The following is a 24422-nucleotide window of genomic DNA, read 5'->3' on the forward strand; positions in this document are numbered from 1 at the left end:
TTGATCAATGTTGAGTGTGATAGGAACAACCTTCTCCAGAGATGGTTTTCAGTGAAACATCTCTCTTTATCGGGAGTGAACAAGGACTCCATAAAGCTTGGGGTTTTGGGGATGAGTGTATGTCATTGGCTGGAGCTGAGGTGCTGGGGATACTTCATTTGCACGAAGAGGAATTGCATGTGCTTGCTAGACATGTCCTTATAAAGAGAGGGGAAGTTTAACCTGAAACCTGGCCACCAGGCAACATGACTACCTCAAGGGTGGCAGAGGAGGGGGTGGAAAGTATAGGTGTACTGGTGAAGGAGGAAGCCATCCTACTCCTGACAGACTCAGGAAGAGATTTGGGCATGTCTCAGTCTCGCTCTTGCTCCAGACCGGCTCCCCCTGTCACACTGCTTTCCTAGCCCCCCTCCCCCCATTATTGGTTATTTATTGCTGGTTAGAATCATACAGATAAAGCATTATAAGCAAATCTACTTTTATAAACAAAATCAACCTTTGGAATATATTTTTAAGAAGCTGTAATGTAAGAAAATTATGTTTTTGTATATGAGTGTGTGTCTGCATGCATGTAAATGTTCATGCGCCATGTGTCTGGGAAATGCTTACAGAAGCTAGAAAAGGTGGTGATAATGCAGTTAATGGATCCTCCACAGTCAAAAGTCAAATTGTAAAATAACAAGCAGAAAGAAAGATAGCTATGGAATCTATACTTCTTGTGATGGTATTTATGGGGTAAATAACCTTTAAAATGCAGCTTACTGAGTGATACCGTACATAACAAAAGTCCCGTGGTCTTCGTGAACTTGGTAATTATTAACTCCTAGGACTAGAGCCACAGAGAGTTGTGAGTTGCTAGGTGTCTGTTGGGAACCAAACCCAGGACCTTTGCAAGAGCCCCAAGTGCTCCTAACTGCTAAGTCATCTCTCCCACGCCCCCTGTCTTCTAAAAGCCACTTAACTTTGCTATCATTTAGTAATGTGTAAGTTATGAGTAAACACATGGTCACTCCTTGGAAAAGAGAATCGAAGGGTAGATTTCTGTCTCAAACAGAAACTGGGAAATGCCCCACCTCGCCCATGCTAAGTAGTAGACACACAAATAGCTCCGCTTCTGTTCTCATTTACACTTAATTGGACCTAAGTCACCTTCTTATGACTCTTAAATGTCAACACACAGTTAGGAGCTTTTGGAAATGGCTCCTCAGTGAGTTCCTGAAAAAATGGTAGTATTATGAGGTGCAAAAATAACTAACTCATGGCTGTGCCTCTTGTGGTAAAACATGGAGGTGTGTGGGGTGCTGAAATGAGGATGCTTACAGGTAAGAAACAACTGGGCAGCCTTGAAGTCTGACTTAGTCTTCCATAAGACTAAGAGAGGGAGGAAGAGAGAGGTAATCAGACAGGGAGGCCTTATGTACAAATGTTGCGATGAAACGGGTCAGTTTTGGGATCAGGTGAATTTGGGCAGAGCACTCTGTGCCACCAGGAGCTCTGTAAAGAAAGGACACTCCCACTGGAGACTGGATGGCGAAGCCTTGAAGATTGTGCTAGCTAGTGCCAGGCTGTTTGTTTCTGCTTTTGGTATGGAAGTGTGAAGATGGATCTGATCATGAAGTTGGGATAAATGAAGGTGGTCGGAAAAGAGAGACGGAGGGAATGGGCGGTCAGGAGGAGACTGTGAGTGTCTAGACACGAAGTAATTAAATACCTAAGCTTGTCTGGAAGTAGAGGAGAACCTCGTGTCGGATGCACTCCAAAAGGAAGACTCGGAATCAGAAGCAGGGCTGGGGTGGGGATGTGCATGAGGTAGGGACAACCTAATGGTCCTTGTCTGAGAAACCTCTGAGCCTAGGACCCAGGATTCTCTTCTGTCCCCATTTATTCTCACCCACTTTCTAGGAGTCCTGCTGTCCCTGTTACCCGTGTGCCATTTGCTCCCAAATTCTCTCCAGGATTTACCTTTTTCTTCGAGCTATGGAGCTTTCTTTATTTTTTTCTTTATTGAATTTTTGAGTAAAAAGTAAATGAAGAGGAGAGGTTTCGCCTCCCCAGAGGCTGGTAATCCATTTCTTGAAACATGCTTCGGACCCCTTCACCCTAAACATGACATGAACAAAACAAATTCTCTTCCCTGGGCTTGTTTTTCCTTCTGTATTCTTATAAGGTTAGTGGCCGAGCCACAAAATGGCAATAATTTGTTGAATTACTGCCGAATACCGGGCAATAACCTAGGCAGTTGATATTTATTGTTTCTAATCCTCGTAAGAACTTTGCAAGTAATTATTTTACAGATAAAGAAAGCAAACATAAAGATGTTAGTAGCTTAGGAGAGTGCGCACAACCAATAAATCGCAGGTGCGGATTTGAATCCACAATGTGTACTGCGAGCTCTTCACGGGTGGTAGTTGTCTGGCTTAGAGTCCTCCTCACTTTCTTTAGCCCTCCCTCTCTCCAGTCAGAGCTGTTCATGACTCTGTCGATACTGCTTCCCCCTGCTACCCTAACACCCATCAATTTTCCATTCAAAATGATACAGGGATAAAATACAAATGTCATCATTTAACTTACCTGTCTTAGAATACCGTGTCTGTTCACAGGATAAAGGTCAGATGTCTGAGTAGAAAGGCTTATTGTGTGTCATAGTTGGGCCCTCATCCAGGTTGCCACTCTCATGTTTCAGCACTTACCCTGTGCCCCTGCCCTGTCTCACAGTGAAGACATTCAAGGAAAGGGCCTCCTCTCCATCTCTTCCGCCTGGGGAAACCCTGATAGCTGTTCCAACTCCTGAGGACTTTTCCTTCCTCCAAGTTTAGTCTGTGTATGGTCCACTTGCCTTCCCACTTGGGCAGCCAGTTCTGGAGATAGGGCCACCCATTGTCATAAGTAATTCTTCTCCCTGTGCACATCAACCTCTTCCCCCTTTAAACTGTAAACCGTCTTGAGTAAATTTAGCAGCAGCTGCCCCAAATCTTAACTCTGCTCACGCTCATAAGCTTCATCTGTCTAACCTCCCAGGCAGACTTCATCATTCTCTCCCCACATCCTGCACAGAGCTGGCCTCACCCTTGTGCGTTACTTCTGAATATAATACTTTCCTTCTTGACCTAGACAGTCACTTCCTCCAGGAAGGATCAGTCTGGTCTACTTAGGGTAGAGCCAACAGCTACATTCTCACACAGAACCAGAATATAGTATCAATTTCACAAATATGTGTTTGAGTACTAATGAATGAAATTTCCACCTTCCTATTCGCTATCAAGTATGCAGCTCACGAGAGAGGCACTATGGACTCATTTGGCAACAGGTTTCCTGAGATTTTGGCTTTTTCTCCCCACCTCTGTAAAATTCATGACTGCTTTCTCTCTTGGTTATATCCATTCATTCACATGTCTTCTTTCCTATCCTTCTCCCGCTAAGCTAAAAGTTCTTTTAAATCTCCCTTCTCAGTTCTAGCCATAACACAAATTCTTTTTTAATTTATTTATTTTTATATTAATTACAGCTTATTCACTTTGTATTCCAGCTCTAGCCCCCTCCCTCCCTCCCTCTCCTCCTCCCATACCCCTCCCCCAAGTCCACTGATGGGGAGGTTCTCCTCTGCTTCCCTGCTGGCTTATCAGGTCTCATCAGGACTGGCTGCATTGTCTTCCTCTGTGGCCTGGTAAGGCTGCTCCCACAGCAGGGGAAGAACAACCCAAATTCTAAGCTCTGCAATCCCTCAATGCTGTTTCCACAGAAAATGTTTTATACCTAGCTCTAAAAACATACCTTGTGAGAGCTGCTGTCACCACTGCCTGTCAGTGTCATCAGTTGCTCATTTAAAGGAATTTATGCCTTGAATTTAGATAGAAACTCTTAATACAACACAGAAATCTTTGAACTTGAATGCATACTAATGACCTTTTCATATAAGTGACTTTTGAATAAAATATTATACCATTTTCAGTGATAGACATTATTTTAAACTGTTTTATGTCACAATTTTATAATAGTTAGATTCATGCAGTAATTACGTATTTGTATTAGCATTTAGAAGCAAAAAATGCTAATATAGGGTATTTACATGTAAATATTGAAAATAATTTGTAACTCAAAGCACACACTTCAGCAGTTCTTTCTATTCTCAGAGTGGATTTTGCATCAATACCGCCAATTCCCAGAATTACCTGCTGCTCATTGTATGTAGTCAGCGAGAAGAGTGGCTTTTGAAGAATGAATTCATCTTCACTTTCAGCGTCTGTCCTGGCTCTCCAGGCCAGTGTGTCTGACATCATCCTAACTGGATCAGACTGAACAACAACAGCAACCTGAAAGAAGAGAAAACATAACCACTCAGAAGAGGGTACAAGCTAAGGGTTTCTGGGGAAGATTACAGGTTTGTTTAGTGATGTTAAAGAAATTTTATTAAGTATAAAATTGTAGAGAAAAGAGCAATGGGACGTTAAATCCAGGCCAGTCCCAGAGACTTACAAAGGAATTAAAACACAAGTCAAATGTTTATGATTTGAAGATCATAAACATTTGCTAATGATTAAATGGTTATAATTTATTTCAGACACAAACATCTGATAAAAGTCAAAGGGACTCTTACTTAGAAAACCCATAAAAACCACCTTGAAATGAGAAAAAGCTTTAAAAAATTCATATTTTAGCAGCTATCAATCTATGGTTATAAGTAACAATGCCATGAGGCTGTCTAGAAAAGTCAACTGTGCAGTCATTACTGGAAAAGCTAGGTGGACATCAATTATACTAGGCAAGTAGATTCCTTGGGTCTGTTAAAGACGGAGAAGTGCCTCTCTACTATAAAATCGGAGAGTAATTTTAACATAGTCTTTGTCCTACATAATAATAACAGTTCTGACCCAAATCTTAATGAAAAAGAAGCCATTGACTTCGTCAATCACAGGTACCATCACCAATGCCTACCTGTTAATTCCACAAGTCAAGAATTTGTATGAAGTAAATAATAATTTAATGCCGTTTCAAAATAAAATGACTGGAATCAAACATAATTTAATTATTATAGGTTTTTGGTTTTTTTTTTCCCCTAAACTCTGATTGCAGATGAAGGGAACGGAAAACTTCTTTCAAAGGACTGCTGGATAGAAGGAATTCTAGTCACATGGACTCTGTAGTTACCAAAGTTATATTTGCAACAAAAATATATTCAGTAATTTTAACATTAAGTCTGTCTCCAGAAATAGTATGTAATTATTTGCTAATGACTGAGTAACTTTGATTTTTTTCAGATATAGATAGGAACAGAATTTATATTCTCATGTTCTGAATTCATGTGTACAGCCTATTTTTTAAAGCGGTGTGAGAGCTGTCTCATAGGAGTCCCATTTGGTACCCTACGCTATTTTGGAAAAGGCACCCAACCTCTTGGTTTCCTCCTTTTCAACACGGGGGCATTAATAATACTTACCTCATAGGGATACTGGGGAGGTTAAGGAAAATTTCATTGGAATAAGGCTTTGCAGTTAGTAAGCACTCACAAGTTTGAGCTCCAATTACCACAAACTCACAGGGCAGATACTATCACTATTATGCCCATTTTCCAGATGAAGAAGGAAATGGAGCCAAGGCAGGTGCAATAATGACTCAAGCTTTCTCTGCCATTGACTACTTAACCAGCGGTTCTGGTACTAAAGGACATTCAAGGTCAAGTGTCACTGGTGGCTTTGTGCAGCCTCTACCCTCTCTACGAAGCCGATTCCCACCGGTTAGGTTGTAGAGTTATCAGTTCAGCAAATCACTCTGGGGTCAAAGTTCAGAAAAATTACCAGAGAAACTATCTCACATTTCCCTCTCTCTTAAATCCCTGTGTTTGCTGTGTGCTGTCCACTGCCATCTACTTTTGCTTACTTTTATTAGGCAAGGCAATGGGAGCCTTAAATTCGGCACAAAAGGGGTATTTGTAAAGTGATGCTTCACCAGCTTGTTGGCTGTGGGATTTTGCCAAGCAAAGGTTCCCACTGGAGAGTGGATTACCTTGCTCTGCCACATTTTTTTGAGGACAGTGAAGTCCTTTGACTGGAAACAGTTTCCCTGCAGCAAAAAGATACTGTATGGGAAGTGAACTAGAGGAGATACGGACACATTCAGATCTTGGGAGAGCTTTTGAAATGCTGCTGATCAACTTCTTTAAATCTATCAAGAACCTGGACCTGGTTCAATATAAACCTAACTGGCTCCTGGGAATGAAGACCAGGTACTAGTTTGGGAAAGTTACATTTTTGTGTAACAGATGTCATGAACCGAGTCCCAGTAATAATATCATTAGCACACTTAGCAACTTAAAAAGAACTGAAAATTTCCAAAGTGAAAACACCTGCTTTCGAAGGGCTTCCAGGCGCCTCTCTCTCTCTTCTTCTTCCTGAACTTCTTGAAGGGCCAGTTTTTTTCTCTCCAGCAAACGCTTCTCCAATAATTCTTGTCTATATTTAACCCTTGTGAAAAGAGGCACAGGACAGGTTGGAGGGCCATAATTAACTCACCCAGTATACAGATAAGATCGCAAAGGGGCCATTGCAGAAGGGACATTATTCCCACGGTTTGATTTTACTTGTTTTGATTTCTCACATCCAAACAATGAGAGACCATTTACAGTAATTCTAGTAACCACAGAGATCCTGGAAAGCCTGGAGTGAAATCCAGCTGAGCCTGCTTTTGTCTGCCACCATTTTAAACTCTGACCCTGTCGGCTAGCTGCCATAGCTTACAGCTAAGGTGCCCTGAGCAATAGTCACCCAACCCTGAGTTATGACACAGCCTTCTGATACAAGTTTGAACATAACCTGAGGAATTATAAAGATTGAATTCCTGACTAGATGTGCACAGTTTTAGAAAGCAGGGTAAAACAAATTACTGCAATAATGTGCTTAAATTATTTAGGTTACTAGAACTTAAACTATGCTTCATATGTGGTGTTGCTCAGTGAAGTGGGCTCCTGGGCATGTTAAGAAGCTTTAAAAATTGCACTCTGACATCTGTAGATGGCAGCAAAAACGTGACTTTTTCCATTCAGCATTAGTTTTTTTTTTTTCCATCTCCTTCCAAATCATCAGACATTAAAACAGGACATATTAGAACATAGCTCAATAGCGTGAGCTCACCTAGCCCTCTCTGCTGCCTGTATGTGAGTATTGAGTAGCCTTGCTGCCTTCTTGTCAAAACGATTCTATTGACTTGGAGAGATGAGATTCACCGTTTCAAAAAAGCAGGCACCTGAGTTCTCAGGAGGATTAGGCCATGCTGGTCCTCTATTGGCGACAGCTTAGATTTAACTGTCTTTGTCATATTAGTCACAAACACCCTTCGCCCTTGGTATACACAACAGTACTTTCTATGGCGGCAGCTTTGCTAGCCCTTGCATGCTGGAGAGTCTGATATTTTCTGGGTGCTCAGGAGGCAAAGGTCTTGTACAAAGTGCTTTACGATTACTTTTATAGACTTCACAACAATCATAGGTAGGGGTATAATTTGGTGTACATAATTTTGTCTTTCACGGATACAGAAACGGAGGCACAGACAAATGGTGTAATTTGTCCAAAGTCTCATGCTCATTAAGTAGCACAGCAGAAATATAACCCAGACCGACTGTTCTCAGCACCCAAGCTTCGCCTCCACCCTCCCACCCCCTGCAATTAACCTCTGTGCTATCCTCCTCCCTAGATTATCTCTCCTATAGCAATTGCCCCTAAACACCTACTGTGCTGGACCACGTGGGCATGCTGAGAAAAAGAGCCTCCCTAAGTTTATAACTTAACACAGAGACAAGACATGCCTAAGAACCAAACAAGGTGTTCAGACTTTTCAGGGAGGTCAGATATGGTCCCCTGGAGTTGGAGAAGAGTGAGGCGGGCTCTTCGTGGATTGTTGAGGCACTGTTCACGTCATCAGAAAAGCTTCATGGAGGAGGGACACTTGAGCTGGGTCCTGAGGATGAGGGTTTGGAGAAGCAAGGCGTGATAGGAGCAGAGAGGAGACAGTAAGGGCGGCCCCTGAGAATGGCCATCTTTCCTATCTTATCCTAGTCACAGAGAGCAGGGAACCGGGGAAGTAAACGGTGTCAGAGAGGTGCAGGATAGCTGTGTTGGGCTGAGCCTGGCAGTCATATCGTTTCCTCGGGTGTGCTTCTGGGAGGCACGTTCTTGAAACTCTGCTTGCTCATGAACTGGCCATAAAGGAGACACTAGGGGAGAGGACAGAAGGAAAGTGTGTGAAATAGAAAAGTTACAATGGGCTCTGCGAAGAGCAATCCTAGCCTTCTTTGAAGGTCATGGCCATACTGTCATGCTCTTCAGTGTCAAGAGTCAGCAACAACACAACTCGTGGATTCAAGGGCCAGAGGTCAGCATGCTTCCCACATCCCCGGCCTCCATGTGGGGAGCTGTGTTTCCCATTCCCTCTATTTTCACTAAGGCATGGCATGACACAACCTCCCTAATGAGGTTCTACTCAATTTAAGCACTGAGTACAAGCTAAGTGAACTTCTGTGAAGGTTCAATTAAAAGATACCCTGGGACCTGCCAATTACCATATGCTAATTCTCAGAACCTTGGAAAGTTTTTCTTCCTGTGGGATATACAGGCTGCTTTGTCTGCAACAAAGTTTTTGTCTGCTTTGTGGGAAAATAATAGTCATTCTTGCCAAGGGAGCTTGACTGGTGGGGAAGAAACTGCAAATGAGACGATGGCATTTATTTCTGTCTGTATCATGAAGAAGGCTGGCTCACAGTTCATTTTGAGGCCCACTTTTTGTTTAATAGATATTTATTGAGTTCAGTGCCACCAGGAATCAAATATTCTATTAGGTATGTGCAGTGACCAGTCAACACGAGTAATATCTACACGTCTTTGCACAGCAGACCTTTCAAGATGGGGCAGCTATGAGATGGGCCTTGAGAAGTGCTTTGATGAGACAATGAGGCAAAAGCCTTTGGGAAAGGTACCTTTGCCAGACGTGGTAGCATGTCTGAGAAGCATTCTGTGCCTCAGACTCAAAAGAGGTGAAGAAAACAGAAACAGTGGACTAGGGAGAAGAAAGGATCGTATGAAAGTCCGGAGATGAGAGACCATGGTAGGTTTGAGGGTCTGAAAAGAAATCCAGTAAATATGAATATGGTGAAATGAAGGGTGAAATGACCTCAGGCTGAGGAGGAAGATAGTCACACTGTGGGGCTTTGTAAGCAGGAGAGAGGAGAGATTTTGGTCAGAGAACTGGGGTTGGTTAGTCAGAGAACAGGAGTATGAGTGATGATAAGATAGAGCAATCTAGATCAGAGTTGGCAGTTTCTCATCCTATGGTAGAAAGAGATACTAGCAGAAGGTCAGAGAAGATGTGAATATCAGACATGGAAGAAACAGAACAAATAGAAAACTCTTGGCTTGTTTTATAGGTGCAGGAAAAGTGACAGAGATAGGAAGAAATTACAGTTTCACAGCAAACTAGAGTGTTGGTGTACTTTTAAAGAACTTTTATTTACATTTCTTTTAGCTTTTCTCCCTACACCACTGCAATCCCTTCCAACATCCAAACACTACATAGAAGAAAGAAAGGGTTAGCGGGAAAGGGGGCACAGTTCTCATAGCTACTTCCTGCTGGTTAGGGTTGTAGGGTTCCTTGGAGCCAATCCAATCCTTGTTTCAGAAGATCTCCAACTTCTTGTATCACAACAGCAACCAGGAGCAAAGGGGGAAGAAGAAGCAGCCTTGTTCTTTCTCCGATCCCTACTCTATGGGATCTGGAATTTATTTTCTCTCCAGAGCCCACAGATTTAAACTATCTGCAGCTGGTAAAGAGCTCCTCTCAGAGCCCACATGAGGCAAAAAGTCTGCTGCTGTGGACCATCTGAATCAGTCCCATATCCCACACCTGGGACCAAAACAAAACCATGCTTATATCCACAACACTACAGTGTCCATCCCTAAGACTGGAAACTTAAAAGAGAAACAGGGAACAAGCTTTAGACTGACACAAAACTGGTTCTTGGGCCTGGACTAGACAAAGATGGGGAAACCTGATGAGCAGATTGGAACTAGAATCAAGGGAAAGATGGCTGCTTTCCAGGATATGAGTGAGGGTCTGAAGAAAAATAGGAAAACAACACATAAGAAAGGAACAAAGAAAGAGGAAAGTAATTAAGGAGATAGGAGGATAAATGGTCCCAAGGAGGTAAGGAAAATGAGATCTAAAATGTCAAATGCTACAGAAAGGTTGATTATAATCCAAAGTTATTTATGGGGAGTCATTGTTGATGTTGGCGAGAGCTGACATTGGCAAGGTAGCTGAAGACTTAGAGGGATAAGGAAGAAGGAGGGACAGTGGAGAACCCATTTAGTAAGACTGATGCAGGTGGGAGCCGGGCACAGGGCAGGGCTGCAGAGAGCCCAAGCTGGCCCCTCCACAGGGAATGCACTAAAGGTTATTCAGACGACCTTAACTTTTAAGAAAAGTCAAGGGCACCACCAACACGGCCATTCTAACATTTTGCAGATGCTCTGGCTTAAACTCAAACAACACTCTGCTTAAACGAGGAAGACTCCTGGAGCTGCTTCTACTCTGGGTAGAAAATTGTCTTTTCCTGAAGAGAAGTGATGCAGAAAAGAACTCTTGGGAGGAAGCCAAACACTCACATATTCATGGGGAAAGAAAATAGCAACACAGTAAAGCCAATCATTTGGAAAATTTTCCACATAAATACTTTTAGTCATTTGAGGTAGCAGATTTTCTCCAAATTAAACTGTTGCTATGAAAGTCAATGTCAGGAAATGGCTAAACTCAATAGTTTTTAAGCTGTGCACTGAATCCCCAAACAGGAGCCTTGCATTCATTTCTGACTCTACTTTATGCTCCCTGAGTCTACAAAGGTGGAAAGTGCTGCAGAAGAGGCATTCCCAACTTCTCTTGGGGGAGGAGGGGCGTCAGGTTGTCCATCGGCAACAGCCACTGTCGAATCGGGCCAGGCATTAGCCTAGTAATCTGAGAAGGCCTTCATGAGCTTCTGGGCCTTTGTAGGGTTGCTGGGACAGTAAGCTTTGATGTAGAAGCAGAGAATCCGTGTGTCCCTGAGGAGACTTGAATGTCTCCTGAGCTCTAAGAAGTGAGTGGACCTCCAGGTGCAGCAAAAACTTCGTCTGATGCCCATGGGCCCCGGTAACACCTAGGCAAACTTACATATGAAGATCTAGATCGTCCTGTCTGGAATCGTAGGGTAACTACAATCCAAACAGCTATGGCAACCAAGAGGGGAAGGCTTGCCTAGAAGGGCACACAGTGGCAAGCACTGCAATTGAGAAACCAGACTATTCCCCTAGGACAACATAAGCAGTAAGTAAAATAGAGCAGAGAGACAAAGTTGTGGTTAGGGTGTGGTAATCAACACCGAACTTTCCCACTCCAGTGTACCAGTAAACTGTCTGTATACAAACTTTCTTCGTAGAGTTGAAGTCATGAACTTCAACCTTCAACATGACAGCATTAAACAGGTACCTGCTGAGGTCTCCAGCCAGAGGGGCTGCAGCAGCAGCAACAGCAGCATCTTGGTGAGTGGGCTTTTAACTAACGTTCAGGGCTCAACTCTCACTCCGAAGGTTACTCTTGCTACCAAATGGGGGAGAGCCTCTCATTAGCTATAAGGTACCCAGGGAGTGACAGTGACGTACAGATCTAAGCAGAGGCGAGTTAGAAGCCAGCACCTTCCAACTAGGGGTCTGTCTGGAGCAAGCACTGAAACTTCGCATTACACTGCTGTGTAATCCCTCTAGCCTTACAGAAGGGGAAAATTATCTCCACTCAGCTCTGGGAAGAGCATCAGCAGAGGCTGAATCCCACAAATAGTTGTGCGAGTCCTGACTCAAGGCCGTGATGTCCTGGTACAGATGTGCCTGAGGCAAGAACAAAGAGGACTCAGAGTGCTTCGGCAGAACCAGGAACGGACGAACCCGGGCTGGCCCCAAACACAGGCCATTCTTCCCGCTCCCTCGCTGCTTTGGGAGACTCTTGGAACCTGGTTCCTGGCTCACTATGGATGTGCTTCGTCAACACTGCTGTTTTCCCGCCTCCTCAGTGTCAAACACTGCTTCAGGGGTTCACGATACAACAATGCAGAAAATGAAGAGAAATGTTCCCACCCTGTGACGTTTTTGCACAATTTGCGGTTTGCTTTGTATACAAATGACTAAGTCAACACTCTAGCAAGGGCCAAATTGTTCTCAGTTAGTTAGTTTTGGGTGATCACATCCTGGCTTAGACAGCCATTTCTTGGATAACAATGGAACCATAGTTAGCTGTGATCATAATTAGAACCGCTGGAACTTACCAAAAGCTGATGCCAGGATATTAACTTACTATTAATTCCACCAAATCCTCCTGGTGAGGCCCAAGCACTCATACTTGGTGAAACGTTACCCCAGACAATATGAATGAACAAGAGCCAGGCTGAGGACAGTGCCAATCAGCTCAACCTGAGCCTATAGGCTCACCTGGAGGCTAGGAAGCTGACTGCCTCCACCCAAGGCCTCAGATTCAAGAATAGTGAATGGAGCCTGCAATCAGCATTTCCAGAAAGTTTCTGAATGCTGCTGGCCTAGGGACCACATCCTGAGAACTACAACATAGATAAATATATCCATTCAAGGGACTTTACCTGACTGTTGTGATCAAGACAAAACCAAGTACAAATTACTACCTAGGCAGCGCTCATTTCTGTGTGCCACACATCAGTTACACGCTTCGGGTCCAGTGTAACCTAGAAATTTTGGATGGTGCTGTTGGCATTCAACCTTGCCCCCCCTCCTACCTGCCTGTGCCCCCAAAACACATGGATGGTGGGCTCCCCAGGTGACCACAGCCTTCTCAGGCTGCGGTCAGTGTCCTTGCTAGGCGGTCTTAACAATAGTTGTTTCAAAGATTGTCTTCCCTCACATGAACAAAACATCTTAATGACAGCTGAAAACCTCGAGCTCATATTTAGAGTCCATTCAGTGAACTCAAGGCAGAAGGGAGTAACTCGAATCATACCCACCCAAAAGAGGAGCCATAAGCCATGCTCTCCGGGAGTGGTCCTTTGACCCACAAAAAAAAAAAAAAAAAAAAAAAGGTGGGTGTTTTATTATCAGCAGCAAAACCCACAAGTGAAAGTGAAGTCCATTTCCTATTGGCTGTATGCAGTTCTAAGCCACACATCCAAGGCATGTTGAGATGGAATCTGGGCTTGACCTGGGAATGCAGGATTGAGAGCAAGGAGGACCAGGTGTGAAGAAGCGGCATGGGAAGGTGTTACAAATGTCATATTGGCTTTTTCCCCACGTTAACCCCGCAAGCCACTTCTGCCACTGTCTACCCTTCTCTCACACCATTCCCAATGGTTTCCACCTGACTTTCTGGAATCCATTCTATACCCTTATATATATCCTCAAGGTCTTTCCCACAAAGCTCCTTGCCAATAATATTTTAAGCAGGCGTAGGGAATATAAACTGTGGTATCTGCTGAGATTTTAAAACAATAATAAAACTGACAAAAGGTCTTTTTTTCCCCCAACCATTCTGTACCAGCAAGTCTTAACATGGTTGGTAATAAAATAAAATACCCCTTTTTGGGAACACGCTCCATGACCTCATTCTTAATTGTTCCTAGCAACAGTTGTTTCCAGGTGGCAATGCTTCCGTGGCAGCCCCTGAAACAAGGGGGTACCCATGGGGGCTTGCTTGCTTTGCTCCGCAGTGACAATCACGGGGTTTACCCTATCACTTCACATTTACATGGCTCTCTCTCTATCATTGTCCTTGGACTCACACACCAGCTGCCCAGGTCATATCTACCACTGAATAACAGTTATTTGAAACTGTAATGGACAGCCCTTTGTTTCCCAGTAGCCCTACCTCTTCCACAGCCTACTTCCTTAGACCAAACTTGGAGCTCAGCATCAGTTAACGACTGTTGCCATGGGAGATCCTGCTGATGACTCCGGCCTCTCGGCTCGTGTATCTGCTGAGAAAGGCTGCAGACTTCACGGCTCTGGGGAGTCAATCCCGTGGACTGCCTAACGAGTTCCTGTTTGCTCTCACGGCTGCCCCACCTTTAGCTTTAGCTCAGCAAATTTTGCATTTTTCAACATTATTTTTTGGGTACCATGTGCCAAGTACGGGACTAAGCCCCCTCCCCCTGCAAAGTTTATAGTATTTAATTCTCCTTCTACTTTTTCCCTCAGGTGAGGAGACATAATCAATCTTCCATGCACCATCAATATCACCAAAATCCATTGATTTTCTTGCTTTCTTCTCTTTGGATATCTACCCTGCCAGTTCCCTGTCCTAATTCTTTCTTAAACGTATTATATATTTATTTAAAGCTTTACAGGGTTTTCAACACATTCCACAATCATTTTCTTTACTCCATCTGTTCGGCATTCACCTTTCTTAGGTCACATGTCATTGCCCCTCCTGGGCAGAGAGCTACTACTTCACTGAAGAGGGCTTCAGCATTCCTTTCTCACGCCCTGTCCTGATGCCCTTGCCATGGCCCATCTTCCCTCATCCTCTCCATAAGCCTGAGCTTTTGTTCCCATAAACGTAGCTGTTGTCACTAGCACGCTGCTCCAGGAGCAAACCTCGTCCTTTGAATTTCAGCCTCCATCTCTAACCAGCCCATCCGTGCTCTTCTTCTCCTATATGCACAAGTTCTTGGGTGTGAAATGCATCTATCAGCTCCGACCCCAGCCATCTTCCTTCCCTTATTCTTTCTCCGAAGCCATTTTGAAATTGAAGAAGCTGTACTCTTCATTTCATTTGCTCCACGCTGGCTGCAGTCCAGCCTCTGCTCACTCCACTCACTGGAAATCACTCTCTTCAATGTTACCACAGGCTCCAAATTGTACTTTCAGGAGTCTCTTTCAGAGCCTGTCCTGGTGAGACCTGTTGTCAATGCCCACTCTGATAGCCACCCCTCTCTTGGAGTGTGTCCCCTCTTTCTGACTGCTCCCTCAAATCTTTATTGCTGGCTCCTTCACATCTGTCCACCTAAGGCTACAACATGGGTCTTCTTATTTTTCTCAATTAAGAAAAACTTCTCAGAAACTGGACTTCAAACGGTAGCCAGCTCACCGAGAGCCCTGAAATTTCCTGTCCTTGGCATCTGTAAATCCTTTGATCTTTTATCTTTCTCTCTGTAAATTCAGGATTACTCTCAGATAAATCCCTCACAAACAATGGAGCTGCACTAGTGGCTAAATGCAGAGCTACTGACTTATGGTCGATAAACCAACTGACATCATCTTGTTAAAAACTTAGCAACAAACCCATGACAAGTCTGAATAGAAGCCCAAGGCTTCCTTACAGCCTGTGGAGGTGAGCCACATGTATCTTGGGTAGAGCTAAGATTCTGTACAGTCAATTATTTGGGGATCACTATAGCTCAAGAACAGACAGTTAAGTTTGCGCTGCTAATAATACCTTATAACACGAATGTAAAAACTCTCAGCTTAAAATATTCATAGTTGAATTTTAGCTACTTAAAAGCCTAAGAAAAGCACTCCCGGAATGTATTACTTTGAGCAATATGACATCCTGGGGCCAAAAAAAGTCTCTTATATGCTTAAGGAAATGACTGAGGTGACTTCATATTTGGATTTATTAGCTAGAAGCTACCTTATAAGTTGGAGATGTCTTCTAAAAATAATGACTTAAATATTAAAATAGTTGACTTTTTAATCCCTTCCTTCTAGCAGAAATTGAAAACCAGAGCCAACTGCCTATTACGGCCAAATCTAGAAGTTAATAATTAAACTGCACTGTGGTAGACATCTGTTGTTTTGAATCTCTCTAACATTTACTGTGGTAGCTGAGAATTGTCTCCCAGAGGCTCCAGTATTTGAATATTTGGTCTCTTGTTGGTGGGGCTATTTGGGGAGCAGTCTTTCTGGAGGAATATTCTCACAGGGGAAGGGGCAGTGGAGGCTTTTCAAGCTTAAGGACCTATATCTAATTTGTTTCCTCTGCTTTGGGCTTGCAGTTGACAATGTGAGCTCTTAGCTATAGCCGGCATGCCTGCTTCGTGCTGCCATGCTTCTCCACCATGAACAGCTCTGACCCTCTGGAACCACAATGCAGAATAAACTTGATTCCTTAAGTAGTGTTGGTCATTGTGGTGGTTTGAATGAGGATGTCCCACCTAGGCTCCTGGTCCTGAGTTGGTGGAATGGTTTGGGAAGGATTAGGAGGCCTCACTTTGTCGTTAAGGGTGGGCTTGGAGGTTTCGAAAGACTTGGGCCGGTCCCAGTGTGTTTTCTGCCTCTGGCTTGTGGTTCAGGTTATAACCTTTCAGCTGCTACCCCCAGCTGTCTGCTGCCTCCTGCTTCCACTTTGCCATCACGGACTCTAACACTCTGCAGCTGAAAGCCCAAAATGAGCTCTTTCTGCTGTAAGAGCTGTGGTCAGAGGGTGTTTTCACAGCAATAAGAAAATAGCTAGGACAGCCACAGTATTTCATCACAGCAACAGAAAAGCAATTAATGCACTATCCAACTGATATCAACCCTCTTCTGCAGAACTGCAGCTCCTTATTCCAGGTATGCGTTTTAAGAGATTTAGACATTTTTCCTTTCCTAAAAATAAGGATTTACCTGTGATCACATATGGCTTAATAATAAATTATAAAGAAGACCAGTGTGGTTGCCTCTGAGTGATCATGTGACTTCAGCTGAGCCTGTCAGAATCATTCTCTGCAATTTCTATAATGGATACTGAAAACAAAGATCATTCTCTCTGAGGTCACTAGGCTAGACAGATACTGAACCTTTAGTTGCTTATATTCAGGCCACCTCTTCGTCCTAATGTCCAGTCCATCCATATGGAGGAAATCTATCAACACACAGTCAGATGCTGGGAAAGGAGGAGGGTAGGTGGGACCAAAGACACCTGTTGACTCTCTCTGAAATGAGACCGGATTCTGGACTTCTCTACCTAAGCTAGTTCATGTCAGGCTCTGTCAGTTGTCTGAGGGAGCCCTGACTAATAAATGTTTCATGTATGAAAAAAGAGAACATGTATCTTCTAGTCTCTAGAGGAGAATAGCATATAACTAGCTGTGCTTCGGAGGTAACTTTTAGGAAGCAAGCGAAGTCCTTAGCGAATATGGATTGTTTTATATGGACATGGCCCTGTCAAGAACCCCAAGCCCCACGGGAGTGCCAAGCCTTTCCCCAGTGAAGCCAGGACGGGTGATGCTGATGCTTTTCTCTTTTGTGTGCCCATGTTGAGACTGTGTGCAGAGAACATCATTGACAGCTTTCTCCCCTGAATGTTTATGACCTAAAAACTATTCCTCTACAAGAATGCTTCTATCGAGATCTGCTAAACCTGCCTCCCAATTCAGTCATACATAACAACTCCGTGTCCTTGTTTAGTGCTATTAGTAACCTCATCTCCTTGTCGAACTGAGCTGTGTACCACAACTCTGCCTCCCTGTTTAAGTGTACATGATAAACACGCTGAGGTTCCAGGGTGCTGTGGCTTCTCCGTCAGAGAGTCCAGGCCACCTGCTTCTCTTTCTGTGTCTGTATGACTGTCGTTTCTTCATCTCCTTCTTGGCTCTAGCCAGAGTTCCCAGATCCCAGCTGTGCAGGGACATGGCTACTACTGCATTTCGCAAACTGATGACTCAAGGAATGTAAATATCCCACAGCATATTAACATATGGACCATGATACGTGTCTAAGTAAGTTTTAGAAATCCTAAAGTGAAGTAAAAAGGGTGCCTTCATAAAAGAGCTGCTCTTTTTTCCAGTACTTTGGTGGCAGATATAAGGAGTCTTCAAAGGGAAGTTTTAATGTGTTTATTGCCCAAATTTACTTGGTAACAGAAAAATTGTCAGTAGAATCCAGTTTAGGGAATGTTACTGCCTTTTATAAGCAAGCAGGAGTTCCCTAGTAAACTAATGGGCACAAACATATATCCACTTACTGGCATGCACTACAGCTTTGTATAGTTTGTGTAGTTTTGCCTTTCTTCATTGCTACATTGCATTTCCTTCACACAGGAGCTGTGGCTTAATCTCATGCCTCCCACACCTAACAAAGTACCTAAGACATAGAAGATGAACACCATGAATGAAAGACAGAATAAGTGGTGAATGAGATGAAAAGCAATGCCATCAACTACCCCAGGAAACAGGAATTGACCAAAAAATCATCAATATGCTAACTATATACTCTCCATTATACCTATAAAATAAGTTTGGTTTTGTAAGGTATTTAACCATTTGGGAAGTTGGAAGAGAAAAGGCATTAAAGGAGACCAAACCTCATATCTGATGTCTTTGAACAATCAGGAAGACAAATGGCAAAACCTGACGGACTCACTAAAACTGGGACTATAGAGGAGTATCATGGACCTCAGTGGCAGCACTGTTTTTCCTTTCTTGTGACGTAAAAGCCATGAGACCACCCTGGCAGAGCACTCTTAGCCTTCTTGCCAATACAAAGCCACATACTGAATACTTGCAGATGAAAGCACTGTGGGCACAAATGTGCGACAATCCTATTTCTGCAAAGGAAAAACAAAAAAAACACAACCCTGAAGTGATGGTTATTTTTTTTTTTTTTTTTTACCACCAACTCAACTGAATTATGAAATGACTATGGCGTCAGGGAGGCATGCCTCTGGGTGTCTGTGAGTGCGTTTCTAGAGAGGATCAACTGCGGAGGTAAAATCCTTTCAAAACAGAGATGACATAATTTCAGGGGCTAGAGCCCCTGACTGAATAAGATCAACTAGCGGGGGCTGGGCAGGGGCATCCCCTTCTTTCTGCGTCCTGGTTCACTCAGATGTGAGAGGGCAGCCTCGCCTTCCCACATCACAGGCAAGAGCCAATACTGCCAGCTTGCCTTTCCTGCCGTGATAAACTGAACCCTCTTGAGCTGTAAACCAAACAAGTCCTTCTTCTCTTAAATTTCCTCTTGCCGGGTGTTTGGTCCCAGCCATGAGCACACGGCTGCAACAGGGCAGGTAGAAATACCCCCAAGGGGACACAGGTGGAGGCTTACATGGGATTTTGAAAAGCACACACAGGATCGGGCAACTTGACCTGCTCAGACATCTGTACTGACACTCTGAAGAAATCTGCACGGCGTCTCGAACCCATTTCAATTAGTGAATTAAACCCACTCGTTTCGCTTCATGATTAACATGCATTTGCGTTTTTAAAATTCTTTAAGATGATAAATAACCATGTAATAAATAATAAATAAATGACCGGGTTGTATAAGGGAATTCATGATGTAACTTCCTTAACAAAGTAGCTTTCCTCAAGTCCTTATTCTATTTACATTTGAACAGAAAAAAACAAAACAAAACAATGTTTTTAAAGGCAAGAAAAGCATAAACATGAATAGTTAGGTTCACTCTTCGGGGGGCAGGGCTTTAGAAGAATCCTCAAAAAGATACACAATATTTTTGATGATGAAAGATCCAAAAGATGTGTTTTGAAAGTACTGAACTTACACAAACCATGCTAATAGAACATGCTACCACGCCATCAACAGCCCCTTGCGAGGCTTTATCCACTTTAACTCCTCGTGATAGTGGACTGTAGTGGGCACCTCTTTTCTCTCAGGAAGACACTGGACCATGGGGTGGGAGCCGGCTTCTCTGCTTCGCAGTCCTGCTATAAAGCGCACCCTGCCTTTCCCCTCCAGAAAGGATTTAAGTAAACAAGAGACTTAAAGCCTGGCTTCTCAACACTGCTTTAAAACCCTCTTTCCGTTTCCTTTCTTCCTTCCCACGTCTCTCAGAACGTTTGCACACAGCAAACATCAAAAGGACCAGAGATTTTTTTTATAGTGACTCAGCTGCCCACGGCGATGCAGTCAACCTTGATTTTCTTTCAGCCTGGGAAATGATCAGCAAAGAGGCTCAACAAACAGCTTTAACATTTGAGGCCAGGAAAAAAAAAAAAAAAGCCTAAAAATTTACTTTCATAAACACTTCTGGGAAAGGTTGATGCCTTATTTCCTCTTTTTTTGTTTTTTGTTTCTCTCTTTTGAAAAAGTAACCTCTCTTGTTTCTACTGTAAGAATATTATAAGGTGTTTACCGTCAGAACTTTTTGTCAGGGGCTAGGAAAGATAGCTCATTTGGAAAAGCGCTTGCCTTACAAACATGAAGGCCTGGGTTTAGAGTGTCTCGAGTCCATGCCAATCCTCCTCCTCATCATCATCATCATCATCTGGGTGTGTGGCATGTACTTCTAATCCTAGCCCTAGAATGTGTGTGGGCACAGGACGTTCCTTGGTGCTCACTGCCAGTTGGTATAGCTTAATTGGTGACCTCTAGATTCAGTGAGAGACCTTGTCTCCAAAAATAAAGGGAGAAACCTAATATGACATCACACAAACATGCATGTACACATGAGCATATACACACACACCTTGGTTGCAACTCAAAAAATAACATCTGAGGTTGCCCGCAGGCCTCCACAAGCACCCACACACACAAATACAAGCACACCCCCACACACGTGCATACACATAGAGACACACGCACAAACCTTTTTCTTTAGCCATTTAAAATGTTCTTTTAGAAAACAAACAGTGACGTGTACTAATTATTGGCTGTGACTTTTCTAGGACACTTTTCCATTCTGGCCCTCAGAGCTGACTTACTCTTGCTCTGGCTAGCGTGTCAGCCAGCCTCTTCAGTGGCTCTACACCCACCATGCCTCCCTGAAGAGCCTTTTCTCTGCCTGCGGACCCAGCCTTCCAGGCCAAGCCATGGAGTAAATGGTCTTTTTCTTTTCTTTCTTTCTTTCTTTAGAAACAGACACCCCCAGAAAGCAATTCCCCTGGCTTCCTGCCAAGGAAACCCTGCCAGTGAGCATGACTGGGCATGAGCAGAAACCCTGTGCTTTCCTTTCTTCCAGGAAGTGGGATATGACTACACCCATCTTCCGAGGGTATCTCTTAGGATACCTCACGAAGGAAATGAAGCCAAATATTTGTCTAGTTTGCTATAGCTGACAAGACACCAAGGAATGGGCCGTGTCTTCTTGTCCACATTCTTCACAGAGTAGAGCAACAACTTGAAAGGCTCCTCAGAGAAGAGTGTCCTCTCTTCCAAAGACTGCAGCGAGTGGGGCCAGAGAGCACAGACATAGCTCCTCGTGCAGCCTAGCCGGGGTTCTCTATGAACAGTGAGGCCTGCTGGTTCCACCTTCAGCTGACAAGGGCACATCACTCCTGCTCCTTAAAGGCAGGCTTCTGCTCTGAGCTTCTGGGCAACCAGGTTGGGCTAACTTAATGTCTGTGCTTCTAACTCTTAGAGGTGTAGCCAGCCTTGTCACAGGTGTGAAAGGCTAAACACAGGCTCTCTACCGGACTCTGCAGTGTGATCTTTTTCAGAAAGTCTTTGTGTCTTATTTTTTGTGTGTGAGTGCCCATGCGTGGTGCCTGTGTGGAGAGCAGAGGACAACTTGCAGGTTGCCAGGCTGGCCTGGCAAGCATCACTGCCCACTGAGCCATCTTGCTGGCCCTGCATTCTAACATTAGCTGTTCTCTTTCAGGTGTCACGGCTCATACCTGTCAAACTCTGTGTGCTGTGGTCTGAATGTAAGACGTCCTTGTAGAGTCCCACATGCTTGAACATTTTGTCCCCGGTGAATGGTGCTGTTTGGGAAGGCTGTGGGCCATTTTGATGTGAGCTTTGCTGAAGAGGGTTGGGGAGTGGGTTGGTCTTGAGCTCTGACGTGCTAGCCCCCTTTCTTCCTACTGTCTGCTTGTTTCCTGACGGTGAATACAATGTGACCAGCTATATCATGAAAAAAAAAATAATGCACGCTGTTGTTTTAAACAAGAATTTTCACAAGGGCCTTCTTTTGACTATATACCCTTCTGATATGCTGTCTCAGGATTAAAAAAGATTGTCATCAACAAATCTGGCCTCTGCTGAGATCCTTGGCTTAGAAGATAATTGTGTCGCTTTAGCCAGGCACAGACAATATTTCCTCCTTGCATGCGTTCTTTAGACAGAAACATCCTGTGTAGACAGCTCCAGTTCTGGGCTTTAGAATGATCGTATGCCAAACTGGCATCAAAGCGGAGAGCAACAAGTCTTTCTGAAAACAGAGCATTTACCACCATGGTTGGAGGAAACCCTCTTTGAGCCTGCTCCAACATGAGGTCACTTATGGATGTCCTAGGAAGGGAGGCTTTGTGGAGTCGGCTTTGATTAACCAAAAACCTCCGAGTGTGAGAGGAAAAACATGCCTCAAAAAGCCCCGGTCTTTTAAAACATTTACAGCTTTCAAGCCCATGCACGCTCGCCTGGCGATGATAACCCTCTTCTGTCTGTGGGATTCGAAAATGCCGTAAGATTAGAGAGTGATGATGGCTTAACCAAGTGAAGAATTCTCTGCACATTTGATGGAAACTTAAGAATGCTTTTCAATTAATAATGCATATTATAAACACAAACGCAGTTGAGTACAGGAATGCTGTAACTGCTCGTGCTTATTGGACATATGCAAGTATTATGTGTTTTAAAATTGCCTATTTGTATTTAAAAACTTAATTTCAAATATATATATTCTCATATACATATTTGTTACAAAATCTACCACTCAGCTAGTATTTCAGCAGTGCCGTCTGCCTTCTCTTTAGATTAGATTGTGGAAGGGTCGGTTATTTTTTAATTACTTCCAAGAACTATTTGGAATGAGATACAGTATTAAGCATAAGGGAACATAACAGCATTTAAAAATCAAAGTTACCAGAACCAAGTGAAAGGAAGAGATGTATCCAGGCAACTGCCAGAAGTTAATTGTCACAGCTGGGCTGTGAGTTCACTTCTCACAGGGGTCAGCACTTGCTCCCCAGGAGGGACTGCCAAAACCGTGCCGTTCAACAATGTTTCCAGACCTGTCTCATCAGCAGGGGACCCGGCTTAATTGCATTGTATTTCTCAGAGAGTGGGTGGTAAGCCAACTTCACTAACATCTATTTGTAAAAATTTGTAAGCGCTTGGGTCGGCCTTGGGCTTGTCTGCAGAGAAGGCTCTGCTTTGTGCTGTGCTGTGGAATCTTTTGCAGCCTGTTGTATGAGAAATGCAGGTAACTTGGCACCAGAGAGTTAGAAATTATTCTAATGCCTAGTGCCTTGGATACTGTGCTGTTTGGATCCCTTGCTGTTTGCCTGTGCTGGTGATGCTTTCAGAATCCTGGCCCAGGGTCCGCTCGATGGTGGCCCCAAGGGTTTAGCCTCTTATGATCGAAAGCTGTTCTTTCTCTAGCATCCTGTGGTAGCCTGAATGAGATGCCCCCCATAGTCTACAGCATTTGAATGCTTGGTTCCCTGTTGGTGGTCTGTTTAGGGAGGCTTAGGAGGCTTTGTTGGAGAGAGTGTGTCACTGGAGGCAGGAATTAGGAGTTTATAGACTCGCACCATTTCCAGTTTGCTCTCTCTGCTTCCTGCTTGTGGTTCATGGTGTGAGCCTTTAGCTTCTGCTCCAGCCTCCAAGCCTGCCTACTTCCATACTCCCTGCCATCATGATGAGGAACTCTAACCTTCCGGAAATGTCAACCCAAACACCATGGCCGTGGTATTGTATCACAGCAATAGAAAAATAACTAATACACGCCCACGTCATCCACTCTTTTTTAGTTGCTATAATTCACTCCTGATAGGTGTGTATGTGTGTGTGTGTGTGTGTGTGTGTGTGTGTGTATGTGTATGTATATGTATTTATCCCAAAAGTTTCTGGTTCCTTTCAAGCTCACATTGCCAGGTCTGCGTGTGCTACCATTTCTATTTGTTCTGCTTGGGGTCCATTCAATTGCTGGTCCTGGGCAAGTGTGAGACCTTCCTTCAACCGTGTGGGTTCTTTCTGAACCCACATAGGAGGCAAATTGTTCCTATTTACAATTGATTGATACTTAGTGGCCTTTTCTTCATCTTGGAGGTACACCATTATGACTGTCATATTCTAGGATGTTCTAAGACACAGCCTACTGTAAGCCCTTGTTATTTTCTACTTTCTAAAATATTCATTGGCTAACTGTCTTCAGAAGCACTTCCCACACATGATAATTTCATATGCAGCTACAGCCCTAACTCCTATGCTATATACTCCTAAACATTTACCATCATTTAACATTAATTTACCATTGTGATGTACCATTGTGCTCTAGAGCATTAAGTGAAGTATATCTTTGGGTGTGTCCAAAGAGGATTAACTAATTGGTTACAATCTGGCCTGAATATGGTGGCACCATTGTATAGGCAGGGGTCCCTAATTGAAATAAAAAGAGAGAGAGACAGAGACAGAGAGCCAGAAAGAGAAAGCTGGCCATCTTTTTCTGTTCCATGTCTGCTGAGAGGTGAGCAAGCAACCTTAGGCTCCTATGACCACAGAGATCTGGCCCCT

The 24422-nt window shown here is 43.7% G+C and overlaps 2 protein-coding genes across 3 annotated transcripts in view; one reads left to right on the plus strand and one right to left on the minus strand.

The window, feature by feature from the left end:
* Upp2 (uridine phosphorylase 2) overlaps positions 1-4204 on the plus strand; it is a 64258-nt gene extending 60054 nt beyond the window's left edge. The window contains exon 7 of the mRNA XM_060390201.1: positions 4131-4204. Coding sequence (XP_060246184.1) covers positions 4131-4189 — 59 coding nt within the window. The 3' untranslated portion in view covers positions 4190-4204. The remainder of the gene's footprint in view (positions 1-4130) is intronic.
* The window catches only part of Ccdc148 (coiled-coil domain containing 148), a 241589-nt gene that overhangs the window by 2581 nt on the left and 214586 nt on the right, over positions 1-24422 (minus strand). For both annotated transcript variants that reach the window (XM_060390194.1, XM_021638823.2), the window contains 2 exons: positions 6341-6458; positions 4170-4310 (listed from right to left, as the gene is read on the minus strand). In XM_060390194.1, the coding sequence (XP_060246177.1) occupies positions 4170-4310; positions 6341-6458 (259 nt within the window). The remainder of the gene's footprint in view (positions 1-4169; positions 4311-6340; positions 6459-24422) is intronic.

The sequence above is a fragment of the Meriones unguiculatus genome, chromosome 8 (genome assembly GCF_030254825.1).
Source record: "Meriones unguiculatus strain TT.TT164.6M chromosome 8, Bangor_MerUng_6.1, whole genome shotgun sequence".
Classification (NCBI taxonomy): domain Eukaryota; kingdom Metazoa; phylum Chordata; class Mammalia; order Rodentia; family Muridae; genus Meriones; species Meriones unguiculatus.